The 21822-nt window shown below is 42.5% G+C and overlaps 2 protein-coding genes across 6 annotated transcripts in view; both read left to right on the forward strand.

Annotated features, from left to right (window-relative positions):
* nadsyn1 (NAD synthetase 1) overlaps positions 1–9795 on the forward strand; it is a 143791-nt gene extending 133996 nt beyond the window's left edge. For all 3 annotated transcript variants that reach the window (XM_012856022.3, XM_036133090.1, XM_021312588.2), the window contains 2 exons: positions 1206–1382; positions 8518–9795. In XM_012856022.3, coding sequence (XP_012711476.1) covers positions 1206–1382; positions 8518–8574 — 234 coding nt within the window. In that variant the 3' untranslated portion in view covers positions 8575–9795. The remainder of the gene's footprint in view (positions 1–1205; positions 1383–8517) is intronic.
* Positions 9796–14453: 4658 nt separating this feature from the next.
* Positions 14454–21822, forward strand: part of tpcn2 (two pore segment channel 2) — a 102613-nt gene continuing 95244 nt past the window's right edge. For all 3 annotated transcript variants that reach the window (XM_012856023.3, XM_021312590.2, XM_021312589.2), the window contains exon 1: positions 14454–14807. In XM_012856023.3, coding sequence (XP_012711477.2) covers positions 14663–14807 — 145 coding nt within the window. In that variant the 5' untranslated portion in view covers positions 14454–14662. The remainder of the gene's footprint in view (positions 14808–21822) is intronic.

Genomic DNA, 21822 nt, shown 5'->3' on the forward strand with positions numbered 1-21822 from the left:
AAACAACAAACAGAAGAGTTTTTTTTGCTTTGCCGTTTGGATGAGGGAAACTAAAGGTTAAATGTTCAAAAGAATTGTAGTTGTTAATTGGCCTGGGACTAATTAATAAATCAGACTGAAAGATGGTTGCTATGCCTCCTCATCTTCCCACAGATCTGTGAATGTGGAAATTTAGATAATTGGATGGATCGATTCATTAACTAACAAAGTCTTTGGAGGGAGAGACCTTTTACCAAGTCCTCCTGGAAAATAAATTTAGCATCTCCATACAGCTTGTCTGTGAGTGAAGCATGAAGTGCTCTAGAATTTCCTAGTAGATGGCTGCATTGACTGTGGACTGCAGAAAACCCAGTGAACCAGAACCAGCAGATGACATGGCACCCCAAATCACCACCGACTGTGGGCTTCACTTTTTGGAAATGAGTGCCAAGAAATATTGAACTTTTTTGTGATATTCTAAGATTTTGGGCTGTATTGTAGTGTGTAGGATTTAATGCTGTGGCTTGTGCAGAGCTGAGTTGGGTGCTGCCTTTTAATGTTAATTCATTCACAAGCTACATCACATCTTGCTTACAAAACTGAGTCACCAACTGCTTCATTGTGGGTTTCATTGCTGAGTTATTCTGAAACCTGTCTGCTGTTCCATCTAATGTTAAGGGTTTCTGCAGCTGCAGGAATACAAGTAAAGTTCACTGAAGAACAATTGTGAATAAAGAACTAATAAAAGACAGTTGTACTTTGACAACATGGCCCTATAATGAGCAATATTCCTGTGGACGTAATGTAGAACTTGGTTTGAAAGGGTGAGTGTTACACAATTAGATCACCATTTACAATGAAAAGTTAAACAAAGCAATGTATTTGTAGAGAGTGAACAATTTTTTATTATATCTGGCCAACTTGATGAATGTTAGGCAGTTTATTTGTTTAGGTAATTTTGAAATTTGAACAAATCCCTAAGTTGTTTTTTTCCCATAAAATTGTGCCTTTGTGTTATTCTGTGAATAAATATGTACTTTACTGGGTCACAAGAAAATGTAACTCCTGAAATACTATGAATCCCTTTTAGTCCCCATAAGCTGCTGAGACCTTAACAAACGTTTTACATTTCTGTTTTCCAGGAAAAAAAAAAAATCTTTTACATAATGCACTATTTTTGGTTGCTCTCTGCTGTTGGACATAAACAGATGTTTATCTTTGATCAGGTGGCCCAGAAGGTAAAACGCTTCTTTAGGATGTACTCAGTGAACCGCCACAAGATGACCACAGTGACTCCGTCTTACCATGCTGAGAGCTACAGTCCTGATGACAACCGCTTTGATCTTCGACCGTTCCTCTATAACACCCGCTGGACCTGGCAGTTCAGATGTATTGATAACCAGGTAATACACAATTATGACTTTCTGATAGAAAGCCACTAAAGAAATCTAACAGAAAGCCCAAGGCCACATGCCTATGACCTCCTGGATAAGGCAAGGCAAATGTATTTGTATAACACATTTCAGTAACAAGATTCAAAATTCAAAGTGCTGCACATGAACAAGAAAAGAAAACATTACAGACTTAGACTAGACTTAGACTTAGACAGCTTTATTTGTCATTTTGTATGGACAGAGTGCATACAGAACAAAATTTTGTTTGCATACAGCTTGGAAATTACAGTCAATTGCAGTAGATTACAGGGTAAAGTAAATTACAGGATAAAATTACAGGATAAAGTGCAGCAGTGATTTAACTGTACAACAATTGAAATGTAAACAGTGCAGGAGAAAGAGACAGTGTGCGATCACAGTGTACAGGTGAGTATTTCTTAAAAAACATTTGTATGTGCAGAAATGATTTGTGCAAGAATGCATTATAAGGATGCAATGATGCAAATGTGCAAATATGCGAATGTGGTACAGAGTCCAGTTTATAGCTGCAACAGATCAACAGTCTGATGGCGACAGGGAAAAAGCTTTTGCAGAACCTGGTGGACCTGCAGCGGATGCTGCGGAACCTCTTCCCAGAGAGCAGCAGGGGAACAGTCCATGGTGGGGGTGTGAGGGGTCCCTGATGATGTTATGGGCTCGGGACATGCAACACTGAGATGAAATGTCCTTAATGGAGGGAAGAGGAGCCCCGATGATCCCTTCTGCTGTCCTCACCACTCTCCTCACTTTCTGTCAGTTGGAGGCACTGCAGCCTCCACACCACACAGAGAGACAGCTGGTCAGAATGCTCTCTATGGTGCTTCTGAAGAAAGTCATGAGGATGGGCGGGGGCAGGTGGGCTCTCCTCATCCTCCGCAGTACAGTCGCTTCTGTGCCCTCTTCACCAGTGACGTGATGTTCACAGACCAGGTGAGGTTGTCCGTGATGTGCACCCCCAGGAACTTGGTGCTGCTGACCACCTCCACAGCTGAGCTGTTGATGAGCAGTGGAGCGTGGTGAGGCCGGTTCTTCCTGAAGTCGCAATGATCTTCTTCACGTTCAGGATCAGGCTGTTGTCTATGCACCAGTCCACCAGCTGCTCCACCTCCTCTCTGTAGTCCTGGTCGTTGTCGTCTCTGATCAGGCCCACCACCCTTGTGTTGTCTGCAAACTTCATGATGTGATTGGTGGTGAACCTGGGGACGCAGTCGTGATCATCAGGGTGAACAGCAGGGGCCTGAGGACGCAGCCCTGAGGGGAGCCCGTGCTGAGGGTGATGACATCAGAGGTGTTCCTTCCGACCCGGACTGACTGAGGTCTGTTGGTGAGGAAGTCTAGCAGCCAGTTGCGAAGAGGTGTGCTTAAGCCCAGATGTTCCAGTTTTCCCACCAGGTGCTGTGGGATGATGGTGTTAAACGCTGAACTGAAGTCCAGGAACAGCATCCGCACGTGCGTGTTCTTCTCCTCCAGGTGTGTCAGGCTCAGATGGAGAGCAGAGGAGATGGCGTCCTCAGTGGAGCGGTTCCGTCGGTAGGCAAACTGGAATGGGTCGAGTGTTGGGGGGAGACTGGAGACGATGTGTTCCTTTACCAGCCTTTCAAAGCACTTCATCATGATGGGACTTGAAGCATGCTGGCACTGTGGCTTGCTCCAGCGAGGTGTTAAAGATGTCTGTGAGAACACCAGCCAGCTGACCTGCACACTCCTTGAACACCCGCCCAGGTATGTTGTCGGGACATGGAGCCTTTCCGCGGGTTGACTCTCCTTAAAGTCTTCCACACGTCGGCTGTGTCAAGGCAGAGCACCTCCTCCTCCTGATGGGCGACAGCCTTCACTGCTGGAGTACTGTCAAACCTCCCAAAGAAGTTGTTTAGTCCATTAAGAAAGTCAGCATCAACTTCACCCACCGGGAGTGAGGGCGTGTTGTATTCTGTTATTGTGCGTATGCCTTTCCACATGCTCCTGGTGTTGCTGGCGTCATGGAAAAGCTCCTGGATTTTCTGACTGTGGTTCCGCTTCGCTAGCCTGATGGCACGGTTCAAGTTGGCTCTCGCTGTCCTCAGTCCCTCCTTGTCACCAGACTTGAAGGCTGCGTTCCGAGCTTTTAGCGCTTACAGACGGACCTCCACAGTAATCCAGGGTCGTTGGTTGGCTCGGGTGATGATGGTCTTGGTGGTGCTGACATCCTCAATGCATTTGTTGATGTAGGCTGACATAGTCATGGCGTACTCATCAATGTCGATCTTGTCCTCATAAATTGCTGCAGCTTTGAACATGTTCCAGTCAGAGCACTCAAAACAGTCCTGGAGCGCTTCCATTGCTCCCTCAGTCCACACCCTCACCTGCCTCACTGTAGGTTTAGCTCTGCAGGGGCCTGTATGCAGGAAATAGCTTTACAGAGATGTGTTCTGAAGATCCCAGGTGGGGGCGGGGGGCTGCCCTAAATGCGCCTTTTATGTTTGTGTAAACCAGGTCTAGAGTGTTCTCTCCCCGAGTTGCAAAATCCACGTGTTGGTAGAAATGAGGGAGAACAGTTTTCATATTTGCCTGATTAAAATCCCCCAGCAATGATGAAACCCCCTCTGTGTGTGCAGATTGTAGCTCAGAGATATTCCGATAGAGGACACTCATAGCCTCGTTTGTGTTTGCGCTGGGAGGCACGTAAACCGCTGTAATAATAACAACAGTGAACTCTCTAGGCAGATAATAAGGTCTGCAGCTGATAATCATAAGCTCGATGTCCGTAGAGCAAAAACGTGTGACTATTCTAGCATTTTTACACCAGTTGTTATTGATGTAAATACAGAGTCCGCCAGAGGAAAGCTCTTACGGGTCCCAGATGCCAGAGACCTCAATAACAAAGAGAATGTGTAAAATAAACGTGTGTAAAAGTAGGAACCACAACCACATTCATCTTTCTCCAGACTGTGTATATTAATTTTCTTTTTAACACTTCTACCGTACGTTCCAGTGCAATTAGCACAATGGCGCCGCGGACGGCAGCCAGGGTGTGTTGATGCACACTTTTTTGTCTTGTTTTACTATTTAACTCTGGTTTTTGCCATGATGCCCGGAGCTCTTTCACCAGAGAAGAACTCATGAACATCAGGGCTACATCTCCAGAGGATTTATTCCATACTTTTCTTCTCCCTACGCTGGAAAATTTGGACATTCTGGTCAAAGGTGCGCTCACCTTTGCTCACGCAGCGAAATGCCGGAGGAGAGGGAAGCACACTGGTGCGCTCGTGCGTCACCGCCAGTGCAGACTCCACTCACCGCTACCAGGCATAATCCTGTCGAACGTAAGTTCCCTGCCCAACAAACTGCACGAACTGAAACTGATGCTGGGAAAAAACAGGGACTTCTCTTCATCTGCTGTTTTCTGCTTCATGGAGACGTGGCTGTGTGGATTAATCCTGGACTCTGCACTGCAGCTGGATGGCTACCAAGATCACAGAGCTTACCGCGACACATCTCTTTCCGGCAAAGTGAAAGGTGGAGGGATCTGTTTTTACACCAACAACGGCTGGTGCAACGATCTGACAGTGATCCAGCAGCACTGTTCTCCTGACCTGGAATCATTCATCATAAACTGTAAGCCTTTTTATTCACCCCGCGAGTTTGCTTCATTCATTCTGGTCGGTGCTTACATCGCACCGAACGCAAACGTGCAGGTCGCACAGCGCATGCTTGCAGACAAGATACCGAATATGGAGCAGAGAAATCCTGACTCTTTAGTTATTGTCCTTGGTGACTTTAACAAAGGAAACCTCACTCATGAACTTCCTAAATATAGACAGTTTATTAAATGCCCGACCAGAGAGGAGAGCATTCTGGATCACTGTTACACCACAGTCAGAGATGCTTATCACACCGTCCCCTGTGCTGCACTGGGAAAATCCGACCACGTCATGGTTTACCTGATTCCTGCTTACAGGCAGAAACTAAAGCTCTGCAAACCTGTAGTGAGGACATCAAAGAAGTGGATCAGTGAGGCTGTGGAGGATCTTCAGGCGTGTTTGGACTCTACTAACTGGGACGTCTTGCTACCAAGAGTCTGGATGAGTTTGCAGAGGCTGTGACACCATATATCAGCTTCTGTGAGGACTGCTGTGTTCTATCACGAACCAGGGTGAGTTACAACAATGATAAACCCTGGTTCACAGCAAAACTCAGAATGCTAAGGTTGGAGAAAGAAAAGGCTTTCAAAAGTGGGGATAAATGCAGATTCAGAGATGCAAAATACAAGTTTAGCAAGGTGGTGAAAAAGGCTTCTCTGAGAAGCTGCGAAACCAGTTTTCAGCCAACGACTCTACTTCTGTCTGCAAAGGGCTTAGGCAGATAACAAACTACAAGCCTAAAGCCCCCCACTCCATGAACGACCGGCAGTTAGATGGCAAATCCTCTCCCTTCAGGTAGGTATTCCAAGAAAAAAAGAACTCGGTGGATCATGAATGGGAAAAGTGAAAAAACTAATGTTTTTTCCACTTTTACCCAATGTATTGTTACATCCAACTGCCATGCACGTGGGCATTGTTGCTTCAACAATAGCAGTCGCGAATTTCAACGGTGAAGTCCTCTGGAAATCCGAAAAAATTGTTTTTAATCGTAGGTGTGTACAACAGCTTCTATTGATTTAGCTGGTAAAGCGCAGTGCCTCACCGCACAAAGACATCACAGGATGTGATGTCAGGCGGCCATTACTGCCCGTATTTGGGCAATAATGGCCGCCCCCGTACACAAAGATCCAGACGACAATTTATGCTTTTATTTTCTTATTGATTAACGCCAAATTCATTAAATAACCACAAACATATTTGTTGTAGTTATAGCTAATGAGCCACTGATATTTCCTTGGTGACCGGACTCCCCATTTAACACCTCACTGGCGACATGTCATGTGCCAGCCTGCTTCAAATCCTCCACTATCATCCCTGTTCCCAAGAAACCAAGGCCATAGGACTTAATGACTTTAGACCCGTCGCTCTGACCTCTGTGGTTATGAAGTCCTTTGCGCGCCTTGTGCTTACACACCTAAAAGAAATCACCGATCCCCTCCTGGACCCCTTACAGTTTGCCTACAGAGCCAACAGGTCTGCAGACGATGCTGTCAACCTGGCCCTCCACCACATCCTCCAGCACCTGGACTCTGCAGGAACCTACGCCAGGATCCTGTTTGTGGATTTCAGCTCTGCCTTCAATACAATCTTCCCAGCTCTGCTTCAGGAAAAGCTCTCCCAGCTGAATGTGCCTGACTCCACCTGCAGGTGGATTACATACTTCCTGTCTGACAGGAAGCAGCACGTGAGGCTGGGAAAACATGACTCTGACTCACAGTTCATCAGCACTGGTTCCCCCCAGGGCTGTGTTCTTTCTCCTCTGCTCTTCTCCCTGTACACCAACAGCTGCACCTCCAGTCACCAGTCTGTCAAGCTTCTGAAGTTTGCGGACAACACCACTCTCATCGGACTTTTCTCTGATGGTGACGAGTCCGCCTACAGGTGGGAGGCTGACCATGTGGTGATCTGGTGAAGGGAGAACAACCTGGAGCTCAACGCTGTAAAAACAGTGGAGATGGTTGTGGACTTCAGGAAGAACTCAGCCCCAGCTACCCCCATCACCCTCTGTGACTCCACCATGGACACTGTGGAGTCTTCCTGCTTCCTGGAAACTATCATCTACCAGGACCTATAGTGGGAGCTGAACATCAACTCCCTCACCAAGAAAGCCCAGCAGAGGATGGACTTCCTGAAGAAGGCAGCTGAAGAAATTTAGCCTGCCAAGGACAATGATAGTGCAGTTCTACTCCTCTATCATTGAGTCCATCCTCACCTCCTCCATCACCATCTGGTACGCTGGTGCTACCGCTAAGGACCAGAGCAGACTGCAGCGTGTCATCAGGTCTGCAGAGAAGCTGATTGGCTGCAATCTTCCATCTCTCCAGGACCTGTACGCCTCCAGGACTCTGAGGCGTGCAGGGAAGATTGTGGCTGATCCCTTCACCCCAGTCATGGACTATTTCAGTTACTTCTCTCTGGCAGGAGGCTGCGGTCCATCAGGACCAAAACCTCATGCCACAACAACAGTTTTTTACCATCTGCTACCGGTCTTATCAACAAGGCCAAGAGCCGCCCTTGAAACTGGACACTGTCTCTCTCCCCCGTTCAGGACTTACAAGCTTCTGTGTTACATTAACGCACAGTTTACTGAGTGTATATAGCTTACTACTTTATTTTATTTTATTTTACTTTTTGTCTGCACCATCAACACCAAGTCAAATTCCTTGTAAGTGCAAACCTACTTGGCAATAAACTTGATTCTGATTCAAAACTCCTGTACAGATAATGAATAATATCGTCAAAATAACATGGCATTCTTTTATGTTCATTCATCTCCTATTACTTAAACAATATGCAACATCTGCTTTCCATACTTTCAGGTGACTTTTTGTAATAGTGGTAAACAACAACATACTGCACCTTTAATATGCTATAGCATTCTATCGAAAAGTGCCAAACTCAGTAACTCATTTGTGCTTTCTCATATCAATATCAAGCTTATTCAAAATTTAACATAGCACTTTAGAATATTAATTAATTACCATGAACTCTTATGGTTGTCTCATAGTTCCACCCCTACGCTACACTATATCATCTAACCGGATGACTTCTGCAAAGTAAACATCATGAACCTGGCATTCATTTATGTCATACTGGGACACTTATTGAAATGTAAAATTTAGGTTTTAAAATAATACCCAATGTGGTCACATCATTAAGGTCTACCACAAAGATAAGGCACTTAACTCAAAGTTACGTACCGATCACTGTGTTAATGTGTGTACTTTAGTGAGTGAGATTGGGTCACCATGGGTCTTGCAAAAAGCGCTTTTAGTGGTCAGTACAACTATAAAAGCACTTTATAAATCCAGTCCATTTACCATGAGTCCATAACAAACATAGAGGAAAAAACTGGTAAAAAGGGAGTCTGTTTTGATATGTCCCAGTACTCCATACAGCATTTTTTGTAAAGCTGGATAAAAAAAAACAATAATGTCCAGAATGGTTAACTTCAGTTATGTTTTCCTCTGTTCACCTTTCTGCAGGTTTCCCAGATGCCAACAACAAGCACAAGCAATACCGAACAGAAGACCTCAGTATGAAAAGTTTATAAAATTAGAAATCATACACACACCTATACTCTCTTTTACTGTGCTTTAAGTGTTTTTCTAAATCTACTCTTTGCTAATTTTGTGATCTGAATAAAAATACAGAACATATTTCTTCCAGATATCCTGATACATCTCAATAATCCAGGTAGGAAATAAAAAAAAGTTAAGTAGGTTCTCTGGTCAGGTTCTTCTTTGTTTAAACATTTCTTCTTCAAAAGAGACTTCTTCAATCGAAGTAGTTCCAGGTAAACTCAGCCTTAGAAGGAGAACTTTTGTATAGTGGATCAACAAGTTTAGGTGTTACAATCAAAACATGCGCTCACATGCAAAGGACGACCATCAGGCTGCTAACCAGTCATTACTGCTCTGATGGCCACTTATCGCTCCCAGAGGATTGAGTCATACTTGCAAGAAGTATGACCCTTGCAAAAGGGGACAATTGGACCCAGTGGCCTCCACCCCTGTTTAATGACAGGCGGTATTTTTTCACAAAAATAGCAGCCTTTACTCCTCAGTTATACATCGGGAAAACAAAGCAGCCACTGGCCAAAAGGGTGGCCCAGCACAAAAGAGCACCATCACCAAGCCAGGATTCTGTGTTTTACACTGATCTGCATGCCAGCGGTCACTCTTTTGGATAGAGAGGAATGTTGGGTGTAGAGAGATCATTACTGAGAGATGAGTAATGAATACCAAGTTAACCTATAGTTAAGCTCTAAAACAACAGAGAATAAACTTATAAAGGCAAAAAATAAAATATTGCACAATTACTGATAATGCCGCATATTCAGATAAAAATAACATTCAACAAAACAGAGGAAATACAGTGGCTGATTAATGCAGCATTCAGTCAAAGTTGTTTCAGCTTCAAAACTCTTACAGAGTTTAATTATGCAGCATATCTACTGATTCTTCTGTAGTTGTGCCTTATATTTGTGCCTTAACATTTAATCATTAAATACGTCTGATGTTAAAGTTTACTGTTGGCACTATATGATAAAAGTACTCACTTTCCTCCCTCCAAGCAGCTAAATAAAAAAAGTGCTGCCATGATCAATTCAAACAAAACTTTTATTCTCCTGAAAAATGTTTTTTTTTGTTCTGTTATAGATAGCAGTTTGCTGTTCTGCTTGCTGTACCTGTCTGCCTGTTCTCTACACAATGCGAGCATTGTAATTCAAAATCAAATAAAGTTGATTTTCATTGTAGTTCCACCTTTTCACTGAGTGGTGCTTTGACTTGTGCCTCACACAGCTTAAAATGAATGCACACTGCATCTAGTGCTGAGCTGTGTAAATACATGTATTCTCAGAATCACAAAGTTAACACCCAAGTTGGATATTGAATGATAAGAATGTTTTAGTTTCTTATCACTAAAATAAACAATGATCACCCTATCAGGAGTCATAGTCATACAGTTTTCTGTTGAGTTAATAAACAAGAACATGACATCCATCCATTTTCCTACACGTTTATCCCTTGTGGGGTCTCGAGGGATGCTGGTGTCTCCAGCAGTCAATGGAGTACACCGCCAGTCAATTGCAGGACAACACAGAGACACACAACCATTCACGCACACACTCACACCTAACAGTCATGTTTTTGGACTGTGGGAGGAAGCCGGAGTACCCAGAGAGTACCCCCGCATGCACATGGAGAACATGCAAACTCCTTGTAGAATTACCCAGGGTTGAACTTGAACCCAGGACCTTGTTGCTGCAAGGCAACAGCGCTACCCACTGCCCCCTGTGCAGCCCCCGTGCAGCCCAAGACCATGACATACTAACCTAAAATCTAACTGGGAGGTGAGTATTATGTAGAGAAACATAAGAAGAATTAATACTTAATATTATCTTTAGCTTATTAATGACTGAACAATATGAAATTATTTGTCTGAATCTCTCTCAAATTCAAGAAATGCTTTATTTATCCCAAAGGGGAATTAAATGTTGATGTAACTCATTTTGTCAAGGAGTTATTATAAATAGTGATAGCTGTGGGCAGGAAAGATCTGCTGTAGCAGTCCGTTTTACAAACAGTCTGAAGAAGCCTTTGAAGAGACTATTTTCCAATGACAATATCATGATGAGGATGATCAGGATTGTCCGCAATTTTTTGGATTTTATGAAAAATACTTATTTGCATCATCAATGCAAGGCAAATTTATTTGTATAGCACATTTCAGTACAAAGACAATGCAAAGTGCTTTACATGATTAAAATATAGGAAAATAAAATGGAATAAAAGTAAGTTGGAATAAAATGTAGAATCAAAATAAACCATGGAAAATTAGAAACTAAAAGCAAACATTAAAAACAGATGGACTACAAAGTTGAACTAATGATGTTTCAGTAGAACAGTTTAACTAAAACAGTCAAAGGCAATTCTAAACAAATGTGTTTTTAATGTTGATTTAAAAGAACTCAGGCTTTCCACACTTTTACAGTTTTCTGGAAGTTTGTGGAGTTTGAGCATAGGAACTAAATGCTGCTTCTCCATGTTTGGTTCTGGTTCCGGTTCTGCAGAGCAGGCTGGAGCCAGAAGACCTGAGTGGTCTGGATGGTTGATACCCTGATAACAAGTCTGTGATGTATTTAGGTGCAGAGGTTCCACAGTTGTCATCAGAACATAAACAGCCTTCATTATCAGGTTGTTGAGCCTCTTTAGGTCCCCGGCTCTGATGCTGCTGCCCCAACAGATGATGGCAGAGGAAATGATGCTCTCAACAACAGGTTTATAGAAGATATGCAGCATCTTGCTGCAAACCTTGAAAGATCTTAGCTTCCTCAAAAAGTACATTCTGCTCTGTCCTTTCTTGTAGATGGCTTCACTGTTGCGTCTCCAGTCTATTGTCTAGATAAACATCAAGGTATTTATATTCTTCAACCTCCTCCACTTCTTCTCCCATGATGGAAACAGAGTTTGATCTGATCCTGTTTCTTCTGAAATCTACAATCATCTCCTTTGCTTTGTTCATAGTCAAGATGATATGATTGTTCCCACACCAAGCTACAAAGCTCTTTGTACTCAGCTTCTTGTCCATCTCTGATAGACCCAACAACTGCAGACTCATCTGATTATTTCTGTAGATGACAGGACTCAGACTTGTACTGGAGGTATGAAGTGAACAGAGTGAAAAGGAACAGTCAGAGTACAGTCCCCTGTGGTGCTCCTGTGCTGCTGACCACCTGGTTAGACACACAGTCATCGTTGATGACTGATGGGTGAGTTTTCTTTGGTACCGAAACCAGACGGGATGTCTTCCACAACAGCAGTACCATCTCTTGGGTCAAGCTTAGATTGAAGAAGTGCTGCAGAATCCCACAGAGCTGCTCTGCACAGAACTTCAGGACTCTGGGGCTGACAACATCTGGACCTGCAGCTATGGGTCAAAGGAGGGTGTGATGTGTGATGTCTGTGTGACTGGAGGTAGGAGGGGAGGATTGTGAGCCTGTTCTTGAACTGAACCTTTTGAAGAATGTTTTCAGCTCATTTGCTCTGTCCAGACTTCAATCAATCTGATATCCTTTTTCTGCTGGAAGCCTGTGATCTCCTTCCTCCCTGACCACATACCTCTGATAATATTCCTCTGCAGTTTATTCTCTAGCTTCTTCCTGATCACCTCCTTGCTATCTCTGGTCTTGACTTTGAGCTGCTTCTGTATGCTCCTGAATAACTCTCTGTCTCGCTTCCTAAAGGCTTTTTTTTTTCTTATTCAGCAGTTCCTTCAGGTAACTGGTGATCGAGGGTTTGTTTTTAGAGAAGCATCTCACTGTTCTGGTTGGGATGATTCTGTCCACACAAAGTTCATATAGTCAGTTATGTGGAGACTGAGTAGTGTTCACGCTATTTTGAGTAACAGAAAACTAATGAGTCCAACAATGCCTCCTAGTTAAACTAGGAATAAGAAACGTATGATATTGCAGGGGTGAGCAGTGTATATAAAACCAACAAGATTAAAAGTTTAACAACTTTACTACGATAAAAATAAACCCTAAAAACTGTACAGTGCATGATCCCTAAAACCTTTACTAAAAGTGCAACAGCACGTTAAAATGGCTAAAAGGCCCCGCACCAAAACTAAAACATCCAGCGGTCTCTGCAGTCAGAGGGTAGTGAGGACCGGTCTCTCCCGCTCGGCAACCTTCTGCAGTCCACCCCCGAGCTATCGATTCAGTGGTTGAGCCGGTGGGGCCAGTGTCTCCCCCGACCCTCTTCTCCATCCTGCCCTTGTCCGTGGCACGGATGGGTTTGCCTCCATCCAGCCAACATGCGTAGCCATGTAAGCGACAGTTCTCGGCTCAGGTGCGCCTCACCATGGCCTCACTAAGGCCTCGCTGCTCCCAGTCCTGGGGTTTGCTTCCGCCTCCACCCATTCTGGATCTGCTGCGTCCCCATCACTGCTCGTTCTCGTTGCGGTGCCGGTGGATGCTGCTTCCCTGCTTCCTTTCTTGTAGGTGTATATTTTGTGCCACCCTCACTTTTATTGTATTGTAAAGATGGTGTTGTATAGGTGAAGAATTGTGATTTGGGCATAACTGGGGGGTTAACTGCTACTGTTGTGGAGAAGTCTATGTGGATGTGTAGTGAGAGCCAGCACAGTAACTTAAACGGCGGATGATTATCTTGTGAACATTGTCATCATACTTACACATATCGACACTCACTAAAGTGGACCCTGACTGTGCCCACCACTGTTTGTACTTAGTGGAACAAATCAAATCCAAAATAATCTAAACAATTTACTGGGCCTAATGATTACTATAAGACATTACTACATTATGCACAGTGCACAACATTTTTTGTTTGTTTTGTTTTAAAACAATATTTTTATATTTTGTTATTTTTACACTGGGTTCTGTTATACAGTATTTTATGCAATAAGTAGAATTGTGATTAGTATTGTACACATTTTACATGTTCTAAATGTGTTGTATTTGTCTATTGTTGATTGTCATTGCCTTTATATATTTGTTTGATATCAAAGTGTGAAATAAAGGGAAGCTGATTTGAAATTTAATTATGCCACTTGTTTATTAATGCTGTTTTAATTCTCCGGTATTTTGTTGCATTTAACATGCAGCTGTATTTACCTACCCATTGCTGCAGAACAATAATAATAATAATGATAATAATAATAATATATTTATACCCCCTAATAATACCTCGGTTTGTGGGGCCCTCAGGGTCTCTGGGAGGGCATTCCATAGACGTGGGGCAAGTGCCTGGAAGGCCCTGTCTCCCATAGTGGAGAGTTTGGTCCTAGGTTGGAGGATGATGTCTAATATACTATAATTCTTTTGCGGAGTCAATGTGTGGGTGGGGGCGTCTCACCATAACTATGCCCAGGGCACCAAAATGGCTAAGGCTGGCTTTGTACACTGATGTGCAACAAGATAATTGTAATACAAAATAAAAATGAAACAGACAACAGCCCATACTGTTTATGTATTTACTCCTAATGTCTGTACTGTGCTGTGATCGCTAAAACTGAAGTCAAATTCGTTAATTGCGCCCCCAGTCATGGTTCTGATTCCGATAAGCATGCAGCTCTAATGTCTTAGGACGAGCCAGCTTGGTGTTGCTTGTGCTGCACTTGATCCATTCCGACGGTCCCACTGAAGATGTGTTTAACTGCAACAACGGCGTCTCTTCCTGGAAAGATTGTAAGTAAATTATGAAGAAACCAGCTGCTAATATATAAGGAAAGCGTTATAATCATGTGAATATGGGGGCGGCTACCAAACAGATCTAAAGGTGTTCTTTGTGGATCTTTAATGTCAGGACAAGATCTTAGTTTTATTTCACTATTTAGTGATGTAAGCAGGTGAGATGGCTGGAAACTATAACCGGGCTGCTGAAGGTGACGTTCCGCTGTGAAGACTAAGCTTAGGGCGGGGGAGGTGCAGGGAGGAGCAGCGCAGACACTTCCTAAAACAGGTTCCCGTCCTCTGTTCGGCAAACTTGTGCTTCCTCAAGCTGTTTTGACACTCGAGCGAGATCCGAACTCGTACCTAGATCAGCCAGCTTTATTCTGGCTTCTGATAAGCGGCTGCCTCACAAGTTCCAGACCTGCTGGATGGAAACGGACCGTCTGCTCGCCGGGGCTGAGGACGGGCACGCCGGGGATCATGGCTCCGGCTCGGCCACAAGTCGCAGAGATTCGCGCGTCAGCCGGCGAATGTCGTACTCTGCGGCTGGGAACTGGTGCCATTTGAACGGAGGTAGGACGGGACACGGGGGGCATGAGAGCAGGTGACACATGACAGGATTCTCTCAGCTTAGATCAGATCAGGTAGGAAACAGCTTCAGAGAACATGTTGTGGAACTGTCAGAGCAACTTGTGTTCATTTCGAAACTTTTTCTTTTTGTTTTGCTCTTATAAAAACTTGGGAAATGTTTTAACACATGTTGGGATTAAAGTCAATGTTGACCTTTGTTGTTTTCCCTCATGTAACCATTGCTGTGAGTAGAAGATAATATGTGATGTCATCCACCACGCACTAAAGACAAAGTAGACAAAGTACAACTTTTTATCATATGCTATCATATGCTTCTTTAAAATTCTGCTTTAGCATTTGAGGAGCCTGTTTTTTCACAATGTGTCTAGGAAAGTCTTTATTCAACTTTAGGCTAAAATGACTACAATTAAACCCGTGATTTCCATTTCGAACAGCTTCACAATAAACACAACTAAACAAGAACCTGACTGAATATAAATAAAATAGAAACAAAAAGAGTTACAGAACAAATAAACTACATTGCAATTCGATTCTGCTGATGTAAAGTATAGTTGTGACAATTCCAAGGCCCATGCTTTAGAAACTTTGGGTAATAAAAATGATGAATACTGTTTATATTTCTGACTAAGCTGCAGAGAAGCAGTTTATTAGACCCTGAAGCCTACGATCCCTCCATGGCAAAAGTCCTCCGTCTGTTTTAGTGGTTTCTTTTATAAAGCAGCCCTGTCATTGTCATTACAAATTCTTAACTCAATGACTTTCAAAAAGCCTCGAGTCTGTTAGAATTTATATCATACCCCAGTATGATATATGGCTGGTCAGGGCCTCCATCGACCAGCAAGTTGTGTGTGTACTTGTACATGAAGCTGAGTTAGAATTTATTTTTGCGCAAAGTAAGGACTTTTTTGGTCCTCACTTTCTGGGGTAGGGTGGTGGTGGTGGTGGTGGGGGGGTGCTAGGTTTGGGAATGGTTTAGGAAAGGGGAAGTTCTCTCCCTGGAAGGCATGGTCAACACATGGTCAAGGCATGGTATTTAAAGCAAGGATGTGTGTGCTGTACTTGCAACTAGGTGAGAGCATTTTTACTCATTTTACTGGTAAAGTAAGGAGCTTTTTTGCTCTTCACTTTTTTCTGGGCTAGGGGTTAATTTTAGGACTACGGTTTCAATTAGATTTAGGTTTAGGTCAAGGCTAGACCATATAAAGGGTTGAAAATGAGTGGAAGCACATGAAAGACGAGGCACGGGGCTCATGTATTTAAAACATGTGTGTTTACTCTTTATGCACCTAGGATTCAGTATTCTCTCACTGGATGAATGTTCAACTTCTATAATTTAATTTTCATTAATGTAACTAATAAAATTTATGATAACAGTACTAGCAGTTTTATGTAACATTTTAAAGTGATGTATTGTAACTACTCATATCATAATTTGACTATATACATTTTAATCAGGACTATTATACACAATGACAAGCATTGTAATTAGATTTTATTTAAAATTCGGATTAAAATCAGACCAAACAGCAAGTGCTTACTTCCAGTGACAATAGCTACAGTGTGTCGTCACACAATGTTCTCCTTTTCGTTTTGGGTAGCACCCCAGAGTAAAAACAATGCAGTCTGTTGGTGGGAATTCACTGTTTAATTAAGCTCAAAGTGAGAGTAATTTGATGGAAATATTGTATAAATGGCTTGTACTTGTATAGCATTTTAACTAGTCCAACAATCCCAAACCACCTTACTCTACAATCAGTTCAAAAAAGTAAAAAAACAAAACAACTGGACTTTTTCCAAAGTTTGAAGACGTTTTGCTTCCATCCAGGAAGCTTTCTCAATTCAAATGTCTGGAGTAATGTGGAGTTCCAAGCTTTATATTATGCCCAACAAAGGCCTTGTAATGGCTTAGATGACATGCAAATTGAACCGAAACAGGTCCACCCCTTCGTTTCTGGATGGGAAGCAAAATGTCTTCAAACTTCGGAAAAAGGTCCAGTTGTTTTGTTTTTTTAACTTTTTTGGAATGACCATGACCTGGATTCAATTCAATTTTATTTATATAGCGCCAATTCATGAAACATGTCATCTCAAGGCATTTTACAAAGCCAAATTCAATCAGATTATACAGATTGGGTCAGATTATACAGATTGGTCAAAAATGTCCTATATAAGGGAACCAGTTGATTTTATCAAAGTCCCGAAGAAGCGTAGAGCCACAGGGAGAGTCGCCTGCATTGTCCATGGCTTTGCAGCAGTCCCTCATACTGAGGCGACAGCGGAAAGAAAAAAAAGAAGGAAAACCTTCAGCAGAACCAGAACCAGGCTCAGTATGAACGGTCATCTGCCTCGATAGACCGGGGGTTAGAGAAGACAGAGCAGAGACACAACAAGAGAGACAAAGAAGCACAGAATCAACATTGATCCAGGAATCTGTTCTACATTTAGATGGTAATAGCGGGTGATCTGATGACTTCACCAGCTGAGAAGATGAGAATCTTCACCAGCATATCTACAATCAGTTGTTCACCCATTCACACGCACCCTGACGGTGGTGAGCTATGTTAGTAGCCACAGCTGCCCTGGGGTAGACTGACAGAGGCGAAGCTGCCATACAAAAGCGCCACCTCTGAACACCACCAGCAAGCAATTCGGGTGAAGTGTGTCCTCAAGGATACAATGACTGAGACAGTTGGTGCGAGGGATTGAACTGGCAATCCGCCAGTTGCAGGACGAACTCCCTAACTCCTGCGCCACTGTCGCCCCAGGAGACAAAAAATAAATAAAGTCTTATTCTAATAGATTTGTTTAAAATATATTTTGATAATATTTTTTCCCATTTGAAATAAAGGGGCGGTCCCATAACACCCCCTATTGGCCATTGCCACAGTGTCATCTGCATCCCTAGACAGGTCCTTGGAAGTTACTTTCATGAGTGGAAAAAAACTAAACTGAACAAGAAACAAAAACAGCATTTTATCAAAGTGTATATTTTTATGTAGCTTTGCTGTGACAGATCAAGATGTTAGGGCACACCTTGGATGTTTGCAGTTCTGTCACAGAGACATGGTTTGATTGGTTGTCAGCAGGACTGACAACCATAATCAAACATGAAGAAATGCTCTTCAGTATTCTCAGTGGTCGTTAGTGTAGTTGAGGGGGTGGGGAGGTTGGTAATGAAATGAACACCTTGCCAGAGTGAGAAGTGGTGCTGCACACGTCTGTGCCAGATGCTGGCTGCTTGTCAGTTTCTGAAACCTTTTGCTGAGGATTTTCAGCTTCAGAGGTACCCCCTACCAACATGACACACCCTGATGTGATTCTGCAAAGCAGATATGTGAGTTTGTGACTCATATTGTTACTGTGGAACAGTTGAAGTCATTAAACAGTTGCCTGACGCTTGTGTGTTCAACAATGAATTTGAACTTTCTGATTCAAACACAGGTTTTAGCTCTAAGGTTCATCTTTTTTAAAAACTTTATTAATTTTCAACAGCACATTCTTTACAGCATTCAAGTTTTATATAATGCTGTTCATTTTAATATACAAACCCCCACATCAAACCGAAAAAACAATCATACACACATACAAAGAAGAAAACAAGCAAACATGCACAAAAAATATAACGATAAAAGAAAATACAAAAATCTATTCACTTTACAGCTAACTACAACAATATAGCAGTGATTTGGTTTTGATGAGGTACTCATCCTGAATGTTTCCATGCATAGTAAAATTGTAAAAATGGCTGCCATGTTTTGACAAATTTAGCAGTTGTGGGAGGGGCTTCCTATTTCCACCTCAAAAGTATAAGACATCTCGTAATCAGTGATTTTAGTGATCGGTCGTTAAAATCGGCTAATCCTAAAGTTAAACAAAACACCTTTAAATCAACATTATCATTCCATATTAATACGGTGATAATGCTCATAGCATTATCGAACGATGGTGGATCAAATGAAATAAACCTTATGCTTGAAATGAATCATATTCGCGTCCGAGGAAGCGGGAGTTACCTGAAGCTAATAGCATTTAGGCTAGCGGACATTCGGTGCTAACTTTAAAAAAGCTTCGGCTTTATTTTAGTCGTAATGAATGGTCCGAATAACACAAACATCAATATCCCATCAGTGTCTATAACCCTTGTGGAGATAACATTTTTTATAACCATAAAAACTCAAATTGCTTCAGCGATGACATTGTTCAAAGAATGCTAACAGGGCTACGTTGGTTAGCTCCATGTGTTTAAAACACCATGTGAACGCATTACGTAAACCTTCTAAATAACCTATTTAACTTTCCCTGTTTATTTCTCTGCTAAACCTGTCGGTGCCTTGTGTGAGTTCAGTTCATTTTGGACATCCGAGGGAAAGCAGTGCATTTCAGCAGCATGCATGCGGCTCTATGGCTAGCCAAAACGTGGTCGGGGTAGGCCGGTCCAATGTCCTGCTTGCAGTCTCTGAGCCCTCAGCAGGTCTGGTGAGGGAAGGCGACCAATACGCCATCTCGTGTCCGCTTTCCTGCAACAGCTGACAAAAATAAACAAGCTGTTTCAGCATTCTTTACTTCAGCGGCTGGTTGCGTGGAAGTGAGACTGCAAACTTAGCTTCGATTGGGTCAGTGAATCTCCGAACTCTGTCTTCCGCTCCGCAGAGGACAAGTTTCTTCCCATTGCTGTCCCAACAAAACAGCAGGAACTGAGTTTTAGAGAGGCACATTTTTATTCAGCTTGTGGGTCTTTCAGGGCCCGTGAGGCCCACATGGTGGCTCGCAAGCGTGGCTGGCTTCCCCAGCCAGCCTCCCCTCCAAGGTCCCAGGCAGAAGTAGTGAAGTGTGTGGAGTCTGAAGGGATCGTCTGTGGGGAGTGGTCTGGCTCAACAGCAGGGACACCCCTGCTGAGAGGCTGTCTCTGGTTTGATGGGTGAAATTCCTTTTGGTTCCTCACATATGATACATGTTGCCAATTCAATCTGCTTTTATTTTCTCACCATGGCTTTAATGCCACTACAACAGTTATTGTGAAAAATTTCTCATCATGATAATAATTTGAGTTTATCCTGACAACGATAAATTTTAATTAGTAAAGTCTGAAAATCCCCAACCTATTTTAGCAATTTTTCCATTATTGGTTTCTTCATCAATAAAATCCAATACATTAAAAAATATGAAATGCCTTTGCTATGTGCTGTTAATCATAAAAAAATATGTAGCTTGTGTCCTGATAAAACACATTTTCAATTTTGTTTTAATATATGTAACTCTATTAAAAGTGTTTTTAAGGACAATATTTGTATTTATGGGGCTCTAACTGACATGAACTCACAGCCATAAAGTTACATAGAAAGACCACAAGAAGCCGGTAATAGTGTTATAAGTTTTATCGTTATTGCGATAGTACCACAGTACATCGTGATAAAATCTAGAGTCCATATCACCCACCCCTAATGAGGCCCTTTGTTTTTTTAGCTTCTTTACTTTTCTTCTTCTGCACAGTTTTCTTAAGGTTTCTGAAGCATTTCAATCAGGTTAGTCTAATTTTGTCATTCAAAATTTTTGATTCCTTTGACTAATAATCAGATCACCAAAATCCTAAACAGTGACCAGATCAAAAAGTTATCTGCTAAACATAAAAACCAAGGGAAAACAGTGGACACACAAAGTATCTGAGCCCATCTATGTACTCCCAAATGTATGACATGTTCAGAAAGAAGTGGGTGAGTGATGCGTCCAGGAGTGTTAAGAGAGAATGAGCTTCCAGCTAATTTGATGCAGATTGATAATGGGTGCTATGGTAATTTCAGAGATATCAACATACTTTATTGAAAAGTCAGTCCATGCATCTGCTTTTCTTGACAAATATGTAATGTTTACTGCTGGTGTACCCGATATTCAACCAGACACAGAGTTATGTTTAAAAGGTTTATTGTGAAGATGAGTAGTGGCGGGTGATGGCAGGTAAACAGAACCAGACGAATTTTGGCTGAAGGTACAGGCAGGCGGGGATGAGCAGGAGACCAGAGGATGCAGGTTCATAAAGACCAGATCAGGCAATGTAGAACCACCAGAATGGGCACAGCCAGCAGCTGCGACTCACAAAGAAACAGACAGAACAGCAGCATGCAGACACAGGCAACTAACTGAAGAGTCCAGCTGGCTGAGCACACAGGATCCGGTAGAGACAGGTACATCACACTGGAACAAGAGAAGCAATGAAGAGAGGAGAGAAGAGACATTCTGGCAGGGAAGAGTTAGCTGAGGCAGGTTTATGTAGGCAGGTGCACTGGCAGCAGAGTAGACTAATTAGTGGCAACAGGCGGAGATGATCTAGAGTAGGGTGGTGGCTGGAGGGAGACTGAGTCCAAAAAAATCATGAAAAAAAGATTTTGATGACACAGTTGTAAAACACCCCTTGTCTGGCCTTCAGTTTATTCAGTCCCTCCTTCTCAGTTGATATGAGAACAAAATATGGAAATCTCACTGCATATCCTAATACATTTCAGGGCATAAAGACCTTTCACATGTGCATTTGTTGCTGGAATACTCAACACAAACCTTAGCAGTGTTTTTGCTTTTTCAGCCACCAAAGCCAACAATAGTATTGCGACATTTCAGAATCTGCTTTATTTTCCAGGTATGTGTAGACATACGATACATTACTTTCATCTTATGAGGCACATTAATCAATGATATCTGCTTTGAGTCTGACAAAATGAAAGTATGTACTATATTTCTTTAAAACTATAATACACTTAAGAGTTCATCAATCTTTGTGGAATCAACTAAAGGGAGGAAATCAAGGTCTCCTCAGTTCTTCAGGCTTGGATACATTTGTAAGTTGATGTTGTCTTGAGTGCTGTAGAACAGCTTCCTTCATATGTCTTGGACAGGCTGCTTACTCAGATGTTGTCATGAAACGGGGACAGATGGACCCAGTATTCAGCCAGACAAGCAGAGGTTAGGTGAAAGATAATTTATTAACAAAGTGCAAAAACAAAAACGG

The sequence above is a fragment of the Fundulus heteroclitus genome, unplaced genomic scaffold, assembly GCF_011125445.2.
Source record: "Fundulus heteroclitus isolate FHET01 unplaced genomic scaffold, MU-UCD_Fhet_4.1 scaffold_57, whole genome shotgun sequence".
Lineage (NCBI taxonomy): Eukaryota > Metazoa > Chordata > Actinopteri > Cyprinodontiformes > Fundulidae > Fundulus > Fundulus heteroclitus.